This window comes from Hypanus sabinus, chromosome 5 (genome assembly GCF_030144855.1).
Source record: "Hypanus sabinus isolate sHypSab1 chromosome 5, sHypSab1.hap1, whole genome shotgun sequence".
Classification (NCBI taxonomy): Eukaryota; Metazoa; Chordata; class Chondrichthyes; order Myliobatiformes; family Dasyatidae; genus Hypanus; species Hypanus sabinus.
In genome coordinates, this window is record NC_082710.1 from 41,072,212 (window position 1) to 41,087,978 (window position 15,767).

Sequence of the window (15,767 nt, forward strand, 5' to 3'; positions counted from 1 at the left end):
TCAGGCAAGATTTTTCCCTTGAGGAAACCATGCTGACTACGGCCCATTTTATCATGTGCCTCTAAGTACCCTGAGACCTCATCCTTAGTAAAATCAATTCCAACATCTTCCCAATCACTGATAGCAGACGAACTGGCCTATAGTTTCAAGTGGAGTGACACTTGCAATTTTCCATTCTTCCAGAACCATTCCAGAATTTAGTGTTTGTTCAAAGATAATTAGTAATGCCTCCACAATCTCTCCAGCTACCTCTTTCAGAACCCTGGGGTGTACACCATCTGGTCCAGGTGCCTTATCTACTTTCAGACCTTTCAGTTTCCAAAAGCCTTCTCTATAGTTATGGTAACTTCACACACTTCATGCCCCCTGACGCCTGGAACTTCCACCATACTGCTGGGATCTTCCACAGTGAAGACTGATGCAAAAGTACCTTCATCATCATGTTCCTCCACCATCCAAGCCATGCTCTTTTTTGCTGCCACCCATCGGGCAGGAAAGTTCAGGAGCCTTAGGTCCTACACCACTAGGTTCAACAACAATTATTACCCTACAACCAGCAGGTTCCTGAACTAGCGTGGAAAACTTCGCTCATCACAACTTTGAGCAGGTTTCAAACCTCCAGACTCACTTTCAAAGCCACTACAACTCATGTTCTTAGTATTATTTATCTTAATTTGCACATTGGTTGTTTGCCAGTATTAGAGTTTGTGTAGTTTTTCATAAATTCCATTGTATTTCCTTAGTTCCTATAAACGCCTGCAAGAAAATGGATCTCAAGACAGTATATGGTAACATGTATAAACTTTGATAATATATTTACTTTGACATGAATGAAAGTAAACTGGGAAGTATATGTATATCAAACCAATGTACGTCACAGCTAGTTTGGCACAACATAGTGGGTCGAAGGGCCATTCCTGTGCTGTACTATTATATTTTCTAAAACAAAGTGCTGACAGCATCTCTGTACAGAAACAGAGCTAACAACGCAGACTAATGGCCTGTCATTGGGATTGAGAAAATAAACATTTTAAATTGAAGAGAAGGGGAGGATTGGAAAGAACAAAAGGGAATGCCTATTATAGAGTGAAAACTAAGGCAGTCCCAGTTCTTGTTTACACTAACCCCACTCATCTGCTCTCACCCCATAATCCTGTAAATTCTTTTCATACTGATACTCACCTAACTCCTTACAGGGTATTTCAAGCATGTTCTGTTTGTAGGATCTCTGGCACCTGGATTGTTTCTCCCTCTTCCCCCCCCCCCCCCCCCCCCCCCCGCCTCACAATTTAAGTGTATGTGAATAGTTTGCTGAAAGTGCCAGGTCACAGTGAGAAAATGGTTGAAAATGCATTTGAGCCCTTGGGCTCAATAAATAGGTGTATAGAGTGCAAAAGAGAGGATAACACGAAGAACCTTCATAAAACACTGGCTCAGCCATAACTGGAATGTTGTGTCTCGTCCTGTGAACCACGCTTGATAAAGATGCAATGACTTTGGAAAAGGTGCAGAAGTGATTGATGGAATTTGTGTGGATAGATTGGTGAAGCCGGGTCTGAATTCCTTGGAGAAAAGAGTTTGCAAGACTTGGCAGAGGTACTTAAAGCATAAAATGCTTGAAAGGATGGATAGATAGAACCCGTTTCCATCAGATGAAGACATTGAAACGCCGGTTGATACAAAGATAGCCTAGAAATTAAGCTCTTAAGAGAAAGTAACAGAGTGATAGAAGGATACAGACACATTTAAGTGAGCAGGCAAAGACCCAGTGAACAGTGTACAACATGCGAACTTGTGACATTGCCTATTTTGTTGAGGAAAAAAAACAAAATTAAAAATTCTAGCTGGCAAGAGGTTACAGAGTTGAGATGGGAAGAGATCTGGGTATCCGATGTTATGATTTACAATACAAATAAGAAGGAAAGTTAGTGAAATACACCATTTATTGTTTGGGGAAATTATTACAAAATTAGAGAGGTAATGCTTAATTTTGTACCTGGGATTTACTCTAGATTTGCTCTCACCCATGTATAGTAATTGTCTTATTAAAGGAATAATGTTAAAGTAACCTGCCCATTCCATCATGAGGAAAGGCTGGGCAGACCCAGTTTGAACTGCTGGAGTGTTGCAGAGTAGAAGTTGACTTGACTGATACAAAGAAAACTCTCAGGGGTCTTGATAGGGTACACGTGGAGAGAATGTTTCCTCTTATGAGAGGATGCAGAACTCGGGCCACAGGAAGGTGAAAGGAGAATAGGACCAGCTCGATTTTTAAATCTTGTCTGTTTATTAAGATATCAGCTGCAGTAATAGATCAATTCCCAAATTCACGATAGAGTTTGGAAACCTGCAATGCTTTAATGATGTCCAGCAGGGTCATACTTATGAGTTGGAGATAAACATCCATCTCTTTCTGCTGTTTCTCAATGATCCATGCTCCACTACCCCTAGTACTCAACAAATGATGCTATTGCTCAAATTTCTTAAGTATCAAATCACCAGTTGCAGCCACATCTGCTATCTGCTATTCGCTTTCCAGTCATTACCTTTAGAAAACAAATAGAGACCCAACAAACTCAAATTCTATTTACAAAATGTTTAAACAGTTGTGATGACACTGGAAAATCTATTTGTTTTAACAGTGCTAGGGAGTTAAAGCATCAATTAAACTAAAAGCACATCCTTAGTTGATTCAGTCCCACATACCTATCAGCAATATTTTTTTAAATGTTCTCCTCCTACTCAGATCATTAGCAACAGCTGTGAAAATATTGGAAACATAAAATAAATGAAAGATCCAACAGTTTTAAATTTAATTTTGGATTTATGAATATGCAAGTATGTTAATCTGAGAACATTCCTTAAACTGCAATTAAACAATCCGTAACGTGATTCAAAACTTTTCACAAAGCAACAGATAACATTCAAGCTGAACAGAGGCATAGGTACTAAGGCTGCTGCCTAACCACTCCCATAATCCAGGTCCAATCCAAATCACCAGTGGTGTTTGTGTGGAACGTGCACATTCTCCCTGTACGTGGACTTCCTCCAACACTGACTTCCTTCCAAATCCCAAAGATGTGTAGGTTGGATGCTCGATTAGCCATTGCAAACTGCACCTGTGTGTAGTTAAGTGGTAGAATCTGGGGCGAAAGGAAAGGGAGGCAGGAGATGATTGAGTGTGGCAAGACTGAAGTGGATTTAGCGTGGGATTTATGCACAGGGTTTTGATGGTCATCGTGACATTAATGAGCCAGAGGGACTGTTTCCACATTACATAGGTCATGTCTCTAAATGGTTAAATCTCTTCCAAGCCCCAGACCACCCACGCGCAACACAGACAAATCAATTAAGGTTTGCAAATTTATTTTCGGAAATACATACTTGGCTCTCTTGTGAAATACTGTCCAATCCATTGGAACTTGATAATTGCTTTCTCCTCTCCATTGATAGTATTTTACTTGCGGCTTCTTCTAGTTTAATAAAGAAGCTATTCTCTTCTGTGGCTGCATGTAATGATGTTGGCTCCTGGAAACAGCACAAAATTTCTGAATTCAGTTCAAGGCTAGAATTGAAAGGTATACAAGAAGCAAAACATTAAGTTATGACTTAAAATAGTTTTGAGCCTTGTGCAGACAGATTGAAGAATCAAGCCATCTGGCCCACTCCACCACTTTCTCAGAAATTCTCTTTTCAAAACAGATGGACAAATTATTATTTGTTTCTTACACAATGCAAATCCAGAACATAGTTTATTATATTCAACAAGGCTCTTTGTCATCTTACTCTTTTGCTGAGTTTTAACTTCATCCATTATTTTACTGGAAATCTATTTTAAATCTGAATTTCAAGTTCCGGGCCATATTGTAAACATACAACTCAGTCAGTTATTAAAAAAGATCATAAACACTATTTCCAAAATATAAGTTAAGTTGGCATAAAGATTAAAGTAGCATACCTCAGATTTCCTATTTGTCTGATCTAATGAAAGAGAATGAAAAAAATTAATATGGTGTAAAATACTGGCAACATATTTCACTCACAAAATTGTGGCTACTCAAATAGAGAACAATGGGCAAACTATTCAGATTTTAAAACCCTAATACTACTGTTTCTCAATATTGAATTTAACCAGTGCAAAGTTGAAAATATGGTACTTTTAAACATTTATAGGACTCAGATTTAATGAGGAACATAAATTGTTCTTTCCTGTTCCAAAAATTGGGCATATGAGTTTCAGGGCTCTCAAGATATGACCAATAGCAATTGGCAGTAAGCTTCTGTATGACTGCGCAAGGAGATGAGAAAATAACATCTCCTTCCCGTCATCATTACTGTACTTTACACAGGAGAGAATGTATGCATGGGCTGGAGGATTAGAGTAGCCCCACAAAGCATTACACAAATTTTGAAGCAGGGGAACAAGCCACTGTACTGCTGGATCCAGTTCAAACCGAATCATCAAGTTCACTGATGACACAACATACTTAAGTATACATCGTTGGAAGAATGACATTTTCAGCTGCATTCCAGTTGAAAAAATTACTTATAATTTAAGAAATAAATATATTTCTGAAAATTTGGCACCCTTATTTACAAAAGATAGGATTAAATATATAGGTGCTCCAAAGATAAAATTATTGGTCATCTGGGGAAAGAAATGTATATTAAAGTTATTTTGAACTCCAGGGAGCATGTGGGGATCTTCCGATATCCAGGCACTCTTTCTTTCTTTTTCTCCCCCTCTTTTTCATATATATAGGGATATGTTAGGGGGAGGGGTTAAGGGGAGGGGGGGAGGGCTGGTATTATATTTTTTCTTTCTATTCTGTAACCTATTTGAAAATTCAATGATTTTTTTTTTAAAAAAACTGATGACACAACAGTAGCTGGCCTCGTCAACAGCAACCTTAAGGAAGGTGCAGGCTGACCACTCCACAATGCACATAGACAGCTCCTCCATGGAGAAAGTTACGAGCACTGAGTTTCTCGGAGTGCACATAATGGACAACCTCACCTCCACTATTTTAGTCAAGAATGTACAGCAACATTTCCACTTCCTGAGACTGAGGTGAGCAAGGACATCCCCCCTCCCCAATTCTAACCAATTTTTAACAGGAGCCCCACTGAGATTGTCATAAGCATTTTGTGGTCAGATGCAAGCCAAATGACCACACGATCCTCCTTTGTGAGAACTGCTCAGGGGATCATCAGGATCTCTTTACCACCTATCTGAGATATCTGTCAGAAGTACAGAGCATACTGGACCCTTAACATTGTCAATGATCCCTCCCATCCATCCAACAATCTCTTCGTTTGGCAGTATACACGTTTATTGCTCAAATGACAATAACCTTGAATTTGAAAGACTGCTTTTGAAAAATTTAAATCATGTGTTTAAAATGAGCTGATGTGCAAAGATGGTGCAGTTTCCACCCTCCAAATAAGTCTATAAAGTCCAGAATCCAATTTAATCAGAAATTGCTGCAAATCACATAATTTTCACCTCCATAATTTTACCATCTCTACCTGCTGCTGAACCTCGTGCTTTTCTCCATATTCGATGACCGTACACTCTTTGTGAAGAGATTATCTCTACCCCCTTTCCTCATGTAGAATGGGGCTCCGGTCAGCTGCCTCAGGATCAGTGGTCAATCTCTTATTTTGTGTAAATCAAAATCACAGATTTCTAGGCACTTGACTCTACTGTCATCTGGTGGCTACCGCGCACGCGAAAATCAAACCAACAACCCAGAATTTGTTATAAAGCAATCATACTGCTCAAAATAAGACACTGACACAACTCCAATACTACCTGTACTCCCGTCAGTCTGAAAATCTTTCAATGAAACTGTGGCTGGTTTATCTTTTCCTTGAAGGTGTTTTCGTTTCTCCTTTCTACTTGTTCCTTTTGTTTTAGGAGAAGTATTATCTGCATCTAAACTCTGTAAAAGATGTTTCAAAGTTTAAGATGAAGTGCAATGAAGATTTTCATTCAAGGATTATTCCATTTTTACAAAATCTAAAAAAGACAAAGATGAAAGAATATGCATTTTGTTCCTAAACTGCAGATGTAACTCATACACTGATATCTCATTTAGCTCTCCCTGAAGAAGTGTGCTAAAATGGGGTCAAATTAATCATCATTTGTGTAAATACTTTATATTTTAGTTTGTTTGGAGATATAGAGCAGGCCTTTCCGGCACAATGAGCTACATCACCCAGCAAACCCACCTATTTAACACTAGCCTAATCACAGGAAAATTTACAAAGACCAATTAACTTGTTAACTGATATGCCTTTGGACTGTGGGAGGAAACAGGGGCATCCAGATGGAACCCATGCAGATCATGGGAAGAATATATAAGCTCCTTACAGACAGCAGTGGAACTGAACTCCGAGCTCTGGGACACTCAGATGGAACACTACACCACTGTGGCACCCAGTATATATTATTGACATCTTTGCTATGCCAGAAATCTGATGCAAACCCATGACTTTCTTGCGGCTGTCACAGTGAGCTATGGTGCAGGGAAGCTGGTACAAATCCAGCAATAAATAGCTTTCAGCTCAGGGAACAGCTGCCTGAAAATGTGTAGCTGCTCAGCACTAAAATGTGGTGCTCAGGCTTTGCCTTGGCCTGATGAGCCAGTTCTGGGGACTATCAGAGAGAACCAAGGGTCACTCTCATCACCTTCTGTTGGATACAATGGAAGCTTCTGTCTCCACAGTGCTTCATTATCTGCACAACCTTCCCCAGTCTAGAAACAATGCTCAATGTTCTTTATTAGGCTTTGGAGTTGTTACCATGGAGAAGGCTCTGGGTTGGGAAGAATTGTGTAAGTGAAGAACATCTTCCAGCGCTTCCAACAGGAAGATCCAGGCAGTCTGTCAACACACGAAGCAGGTGCTGCCAACTTCCACCAAAGTCCGCACTTACTGTGCCAGGCAGGGTGCAGCCTTAAAACCCACAACTCAGCACCAGGCAGCCAGTCTGGCCCACTCACTTCTCAGCCCTTTCCACACTGTGCCACTCATCCATGCGAGCACCAAAAGGGGACAACACATACCTGAGCATTCAGCTACAAAATACAGGAGCTACATATCCCCCAAAGTTCAAACCGGAGAAGGAAATTCTTAAAATGAACCAGCAACCTCCAGACTGGCGCTAAGTGGAGAGCCAGTGAATTCGTAAAGTGAGTGGGGGGATTCCTAGTAACAAACAGTAACTTAAAATACTAGAACATCAGGATTATAGCGACTGAGCACTTGCATAAATATGAAATGATTAAAGGGAACTGGTAGGGTTCATGAGGTGTCAGTCGCATCAAACTCATCAACACGATAAACTGTCTTGGCCTGGAATGGAAGGGCAGAAAAGAGATGTTTGCCCAAGCTATTGGGAACAACAGATGAGATTATTGGCAAAATGGAGGCAATATTATCACAGAGACACAAGAGAATATAGATGCCAGAATCTGCAGCAACAAGCAATCTGCCAGAGGAACTCAGCAGGTTGAGGTACATCAGTGGGACATAAAGAATTGCCAATGTTGTGGATCAAAACACTGCATCAGGACTGAAATGTCTTTCCTCCAGCAGATTATCTTTCTTGGAAGTGAGGCACGATAGAGCAAGAAATGACAGCATGTAACAAAAATTGTTCCCAAGGGAACATGTATTCCGGTCTCATTGATAAACCCGATAGAAAAAATACTTGCAGAAAGAATTCTATGTCCATTTTTGATACATGACTTTGTGTGAACAGAAACAGGAATTTACAATTTTAAAAAACAGTTAACCAGCTGTTGCAAGGGATGGAGAAAAAGGGAAGTGGGCACCTGCTCCAGACTCACTGAAACAAGCATCACTCTTACATTAGAAAATATTACATAAACATGGCCTTTATTCTCGTTCAAGAACCAGTGAATGCTAAATTAACATCTTTAAGATGATAAGGGGGTCCATTTAAACCATTTCATTTGGATCAAATAGATAGAACGATAGATACTTTATTGACCCCAAAGGAAATTACAGTGTCACAGTGGCATTACAAGTACACAGATATACAAATATTAAAAGAGAAGAAAGAATAAAAAATAAGTTACCTCAAGCAGTCTAACAGGAAAGGGTCATCATTTCCATGGCTATAGGTTAACTCATTATAGAGCCTAATGGCCGAGGGTAAGAGTGATCTCATAGAGTGCTCCTTGAAGCAGCGCAGTTGTCTTAGTCTATTACTAAAAGTGCCCCTCTGTTCAGTCAAGGTGACATACAGTGGGTGAGAAACTCCCCACTATTTCACCCTAAAGCCACTTCCTGCATCAATCACACAGTCCTAGATTTCGTTGCTATCTATAAATTTAGCAATTTCTATCTGCAATATCATTGGAAACTGAACTTCCACAGACATTGTGGGTGGCACATACGCCTCAGGCGAGGAAGTTTCTTGTCATTTCTATTCTGAACGGGTGACCCTTATTCAGAGACAGCGACACCAGGTTGGAGATATCCTAGTTAGGGGAAGCATTATCACCAATTCTATGCCATCAAGTCCAGTCCTTGTACATTTCACGGAGATTACCTCGTAGTTTTCTAAATTCAATATCGCTTAAGCCTCTCAACCCCATCCCTCCTCACCATCCCCAGAGACAATCTGCAGTCTCAACATCCTCAGGTAATATTAAAAGTAAATGTACAATGTCCTGGGTATGTTACTCAAAATGGCCTCGTTGGTTTGTTACAAGTAGGAATGTTTCTTTGTCGGATAAGTGTTTCTCTCGCCGTTGTTTCACTTTAGAATGGCTGATATGGTAATTGTCTTCATTTGTTAATCAATGGGGAATGTCATTGTGTCTTGTGATGCTGGGAACTTGGGGGAGGGGTTTTCGCGGGTTTTTTTTGGAGAGGCCGAGGGAAGATGCTGAGGAAGGTGGACGTGTGCTGGACTGCTCGTAATACCACCGGGGTGGTCCCAGGTGCGACGGCCGGATGGGTCGATTGGTTCGTGGATTGAGCTCCAACGAGTGCACTAAACAGACTGAACTTTGATAAGTTGGCGCCTTTTGTTTTTTTTCCTTGTATATATATATATATATATTGTATTGCCTACTATTTTTTAAATTTTAGTAAACTCTTTAAAGTGTATTTCATAACGGTATTTGTTGTGGGTTTGATACTGTTGGTGGGCGCGAGGCATTAACTCGATTCTCACAGCACCTGTGTGTACGGGAGGTGGGTTGGAGAGTGACTGGATCTCCTTTTTCCCCTAGACATATACCAGCCTGTGGGTAAGTGTTACATTTGTGGGGTGCTCGTCCGGGATTGGATTGTCAGGGGCTGTGGAATCGCGCAGGCAGCAGAGCGGAGATGGACAGAGATAAGATTGCTTGTTGGTGCCAGTTTGAAGATGTCCCAGTACAGTACGCACGCGTAGTGAGCGGAGTGGATTTTCGAGTTTCAGGATTCGCGATAGTGCGGGGTTTAAGTTCGGTGAAGGGTATTGGGCAGGTAGAATTGGTAGCTAGACGGTGTGGTAAAGAGGTAGAGTCTAGCTGGGTGTTGGTTCGTACGAGTGCTGAAGTCAGGACGGTGGAACTGCCGGCGACGGTCAGTGTACCGGGGGAGGAGGGGCCATGGGGGCTCCACTTATACAAGGATGAGGCTGAGGAGACATCGGAGGAGGAGTTAGAGCTAGAGGTGGACCCCAGAGAGGTGCCCGGCACTAGTAAAGGGAGGTGGGAGGAGGGAGTCGTGACTAAGCCCCGCTTCCCAGGTAGGGTGGAAGCCTCGGAGCTGGCAGCCGCACTTAATTCCCTGGTGGGGGTGGCCGAGAGGCCACGGCTGAAGCTGGGGGTGTTCTCCGGAGCCAAGCCTACTCCAGATGGGGAGGTGGACTATGAGACCTGGATCGAGCATACGTCTTTGATGTTAGCGGAGTGGCCAGGCTCGGAGGAGCAGAAGAGGCAGCGATTGGTGGGAAGTTTGAGGGGTTTAGCAGCCAAAACCGTCCGGGAGTTGAAAGCTGAGAAGCCTGGGGCCTCAGTGGAGGACTGCCTAGAAGTTTTGGAGGGAGCGTTTGGGTTGTCAGGGGAACCCTGGCTGCTTTTAGCAGAGTTTCAACGCCTGGAACAATGGAGAGGGGAAAAGCTCTCTGAGTACATATTTAGGATGGAGGGGATGCTCTCGGGGCTGCGGCGCCGGGGGGTAGTGAAGGCGACTGACGTGGCTAGCGTGAGGATGACTCAGCTATTCAGTGGCTCTCTGGAGGAGGACAAAATGGCGTGCACTATCCGGCAGGCTTATAGGAAAGGTCCCCCTCCATCCTTCGGGCAACTGATTAGAGAGGTGCGAGAGGAAGAGAGAGCGTTGGGGCAGAAAAGGGGCACGGGCCTACGGGAGCGATCCTCAGCGATACAGGAAGTGGTGGCTGAGTGGAGGAATGACAAACCCCCGGGGAGTAGGGAACCCCCTTTGGAGGGGAGGGACAGGGGAGGTAGCTACTCTCAGGGGCGATCAGTGCAGTGGATTGGGAGCAGGAGCTGTCCTGGGAGAGGAGGGGCGGCCGGCAGTGTGTGCTTTAACTGTGGGAAAGAGGGGCATTTCAGGCGGGACTGTGGAAGGCCGAGGGTGTGCTATAGCTGTGGAGAGGAGGGTCACTTTAGGTGGGATTGTGAGAGACAAGGAGTCCCGCGGAGGACGAGCCCCCACAAATGTAACACTTACCCACAGGCTGGTATATGTCTAGGGGAAAAAGGAGATCCAGCCACTCTCCAACCCACCTCCCGTACACACAGGTGCTGTGAGAATCGAGTTAATGCCTCGCGCCCACCAACAGTATCAAACCCACAACAAATACCGTTATGAAATACACTTTAAAGAGTTTACTAAAATTAAAAAAATAGTAGTCAATACAATATATATATATACAAGGAAAAAAAACAAAAGGCGCCAACTTATCAAAGTTCAGTCTGTTTAGTGCACTCGTTGGAGCTCAATCCACGAACCAATCGACCCATCCAGCCGTCGCACCTGGGACCACCCCGGTGGTATTATGAGCAGTCCAGCACACGTCCACCTTCCTCAGCGTCTTCCCTCGGCCTCTCCAAAAAAAACCCGCGAAAACCCCTCCCCCAAGTTCCCAGCATCACAAGACACAATGACATTCCCCATTGATTAACAAATGAAGACAATTACCATATCAGCCATTCTAAAGTGAAACAACGGCGAGAGAAACACTTATCCGACAAAGAAACATTCCTACTTGTAACAAACCAACGAGGCCATTTTGAGTAACATACCCAGGACATTGTACAGTAGTTTTATAAAGATCCTACATGATGGGAACAAGACCTCCCTAGTCTTGGACTCAGATGGCCTTGCAATAAAGGTCAACATCCTGTTAAGCTTTTTAAACTCCTTGCTGTACCTACACATTAACTTTTAGCAACTTATGTACAAGAACGTCCAGGTTCCTCTGAACACCACCACCTTTCAAACTCCCACTATTTAAAATAAATCCAGTTTTCTTTCTGCCTAGGCTGGGAAGGGAAGAAGTGTTAAAATGCACTCATTTCTATAGTTCTTAATCACACAACAAAAGGAAAATGATAAAATATTTGTTTGCGAAAATTCAAAGCCCATGAATTTACTTATTTTTGTAACAAAATACACAAGTGAAGTACAGTATTAATATTTTGACCAGAGAGTTTGACCAGAGAGAAAAAACAAAAATAAAGTGTCATTTTGGAATGATACAGACGGGTTTAGATTTGGATTCACCCTGAAGTGGACCAGATACCATCCTGGGTGGGAGGAGGAGGGGGGCGAGGTTTGGAAGAATTGAAATAACTTAAGCAACAAATGCTGGAAGCCTAAGATAAAAAGAAAATGCTGGAATAATACTTAGCGGATAAGGCAGCATCACTACAGGTGATGCATAACCTGTTGAGTATTTCTCATGTTTTCTGTTGTTACAAAGATTTTGTTAGTTGCAGGGTCACCATTTCATTACAGACGATGGACATATGTACCATACATTTCATGCAACACCTTCATGGAACTCTGTGCATTGGAACTGTCAGATTTCCTGCTGTACAGCTTGCCTTTTAAAAAAAACATGTTGAGTTTAAGTTTCAAATGTATACGTACACTTTTATGCTCTTCGTATTCCAACTTGCTAATCAGCAAAGCCTTCTGGAGATCTGCTTCATACAATTTGTTGGTCAGCTATATTTAGAACAAAACAAATCGGTCAGAGAAGCTCCATCAAAGGTTCCAGAAATACTTTGCAACATTATAGGACCTATTGAATGATCTACTTTGAATGCTGCTGAGAAAACATACTCAAAATACATGTCCTGCAAAGCATTGAGATTGAATGTGTCAGCATTGCGTACTCACAACCTAAAAATGAGTGGCAGTATTTCTCAGTTCACTGCATTTGGAGAAATTTTGGAAGTGGCAGGTAATATTGAAAACAAAGCACAAGAACAAGATATTATGGTCACTGTTTGATATTACACTCCTCCCTCCCTCTCCATACCTAATCTTCTCTTAAAATAAATAATTTCTTATTGGCAACAATTCCATTCTCCTGGCTTAGATTCTCAATCCTAGAAAAATGCATTGATGAATAAACATGGACAAATAGAGCTACACAACTAAAAAAACGTTAGTCAGGCCCTTGTGTGTTTTAAACTGAACCTATGAAGCCACATTCAATATTGACAGCAATTTAAAGAGGGAGTTAAAGGGCTTTTTTTCAGCTCTCTCACACAGGTTCTGCTGGATTGTCAAGAGCATTTCAATATTTTAACATTGTATCTACGTGCACTCTACCTGCTTCCAAACCTGTCTGTGATGGTAGAGAAACAATGACTTCTGTAACACCATGACAAAAAGACTTCCAGTTGAAGAACATTTGCTCCTGCCAAGAATGAGTTATTCACGTTGAATAATAGAGCGAGCATGTTTATTTGCACATATACCTAAAATAACCCTAGCTACAAGACTAAACTAACACAGAGCTTGTATCTGTTCATTTAAATATACCCACACAAATTCTTTCTTGTAAAAAAAAAATCATTAGGTTAACTTATCGCGATGGGTTCCAGACTTTTCCCAGCCCAAATGTTATTGAACACATTTGGTGATGCAAATTTCTGACCTTGTTTTAATACAAAACAGCTTTGCACAGTGAAACTGCGTATTGTGAAAGGACATATTGGTAATTCAGATGTTAGAAAAGATTTGTAGCTTGGGTTGAGGATGTTGTTGAATGAAACTTTCATTCGAAGTTGCGTTGATGATATTGCCTGGTTGGGTAACGAAATATCTGCGAGCTAACAATCCAGCTCGGTGAGCCACTCAACAATAACATGACCGTAACAAATGGTTCTTTAATGCCACTTGGCAGTAAAAAATTCTGAAATGATAGATCTGCATAGATTTGTGGTTAGTGACGTAATTAATGGCCAATGGTTCACATGGCCTGTAGATATTCAATTTTGTAACATTTTAAACAATACCATCTCTCACCTGTTCATCCTTTTCTCTCCATTGCTCCCACTTCTCACCCTCTGCCACTGGTGGATTCTGCCAGTTCAAGAGTTGTTCTGACTGACACGACCCAGCATTCACTCCGACTATGCCGGGAGAACAAGACTTTGATATACTTTTTCCAAAAGCCAGACTTCGTAGCTTTAAATTAAGAGCCAAAAACAGTCAAAATTACAAAAAACCGAGTACACATTTTGTCCTCAATTAAAACTGCATCCTGATGATTAAACCAATCACTTGATGGTTTGATCGCTTAAATGTTAAGTTGGAGTTGTGTGTTTCAAAGATTACTAAATACTTCATGGGTTAAAGTAAAACATTTAGGCAATTTTCAAAATATAAAACCATATAAATTTTATGTAATCAAATCAAAACTTAAATTTACACAAATCGCATATTGAAATTTCTTTTTGTGTGAACTAAAGGACAAAAGGAATCTACACATTCAAGTTCAAACACCTGTTGCCATCATAATAGATTTATCAATTAAAGCAGTTCACTTTCTAAAATCCTTGCTGGATTTTTAAAGGATAATTTACTTTATGGGATATTTGAATATGCATACAGCTCTCAATACAAGTTCAACGTCTGTCTGTAGCAACATTAATCATAGGGATAAATAGCTGAATCCAATACTCCAGTCAGGCAGCACCTGTGAAGAGAAATACCAACGGAAAGTATTACTCTCTTTAACAGTGCTGTCTGAGCTGTTGAGTATTTCTAGCATTTCTTGCAGAAAAATAGGTAATGCTATTGTGGGATTTTGTATTTCAGATATGATGCTAAATTGAAGATCTAATTTTTAATTTTGTGTAAGAGGGTGTATGCATTTTGAAAGGGATTCCTTGATACCTTATTTGGTCTTATTTCCTAATACTATTTACTTTTGTCTTCATGTGAGACCCTGTGCACTGTACTTGCCTATATCTCAACAACCATACACATTTATTATTTAGCGAAGCAGCGAGGAGGCCTTCTGGCCCTTCCAGCCAATGCTAACAATGCAGAATTGCATCAGTCGTGCACTAAATCTGCAGAAACGTGGCTTTCCGGCAGAGCCCTCAGGTTTTTGATGTGTTCGGTAGTTGGGAAAGTTTAATGTCTTGCCCTCTCAGCAATCGGGACGTTGGGATTCTGGTCTCCAAAACAAGAAACGTTTTGGCGGATGTTGACAGAGGAATGCAGACTTGGTCAGGGGAAGCTCCAGATCGACAGCAAATAACGCCAGCTGGCCGGAAAACCTCCGATAAATATGCCATCCAAGAGATAAAACTAAACAAATGTTCAAGTAACGGGAAACCTTTGCGCCAATGGCATAAATCCAATTTTAAAAGGGACATTTTAAAAAGACAAAGTAGAAGTAAAGATGTGTTTCTGTAAAATGCAGAGTACCGCACGTTATAATTCAGATTCTTCAAAGTGACTTGCTCAATTTCAATTGAATTGTAAATCTTAATGCATTTCTATGACAGCAAAGACTCCCCCCGTAAAATCATACAAAAATACACAGAACTTCTTTCCTTATACAAGGACCTTCCTTTCAGTGGGTAAAAGTATCGTGTGCGAGCACTGAACAGCTCTTGTGTTTATCGTTCCGACTGAAAGTGGCTCCGGCCTCCGACCGACCGACTCCCCGGCTCGTACCTCATTCGCTTCACTCTGCAGCTGCTCTTTCTTCTTCCTCCTTTTCTGTTTCTTTTTCTCACTGCCGCCGCCGCCGCCACCGCCCGCCGCCCCGGACTGTGCGTTGCTGTTTTTCTTAGCTGCTCCGACACGGCCACCTTTCCCCGTTCGATGACTGCCGTTAATCCGCCCGGAGTCCGAGTCGGAATCGGACGAACCGCCCTCCACCCTCAGCAACGCAAAGCGAGAGGCGGTCGTGCGAATCGAGGCCGAGCCGACTGCTGCCGCCATGCCGACGACTTGAGTTAAACTGAAAGGAAGGGTCGGGGCGAGAGGAATTAGCTGAACGGCGTTGGGAGTAAGAAATGCTGCAGGCGACCGGCAGTCGGGGCGAAATCTGCAAGCTGCTGCAGAACTGGTCCGGCACCGAAACGCGAAGCGCCACCAATCGAGTCCTAATGGAACGGACACGGGACGCTCGTGGACGCGCACCAGCCATGCTCCCGAGCGAGAGCGCGCACCGCAACTTCATCGCAGTGCTTTAGCGTGTCTTGGGGCTAATAACGTGTAGTATGGCAAAGCTG

The 15,767-nt window shown here is 42.1% G+C and overlaps 1 protein-coding gene across 1 annotated transcript in view; it reads right to left on the reverse strand.

Moving 5' to 3' along the window:
- The window catches only part of gkap1 (G kinase anchoring protein 1), a 30,740-nt gene extending 15,069 nt beyond the window's left edge, over positions 1-15,671 (reverse strand). Inside the window, exons 1-6 of the mRNA XM_059969796.1 lie at positions 15,205-15,671; positions 13,540-13,701; positions 12,151-12,228; positions 5,816-5,945; positions 3,959-3,981; positions 3,385-3,528 (exon numbers count right to left, since the gene is read on the reverse strand). Of these exons, the coding sequence (XP_059825779.1) occupies positions 3,385-3,528; positions 3,959-3,981; positions 5,816-5,945; positions 12,151-12,228; positions 13,540-13,701; positions 15,205-15,474 (807 nt within the window). The 5' untranslated portion in view covers positions 15,475-15,671. The remainder of the gene's footprint in view (positions 1-3,384; positions 3,529-3,958; positions 3,982-5,815; positions 5,946-12,150; positions 12,229-13,539; positions 13,702-15,204) is intronic.
- Between the last annotated feature and the right edge of the window lie 96 nt (positions 15,672-15,767).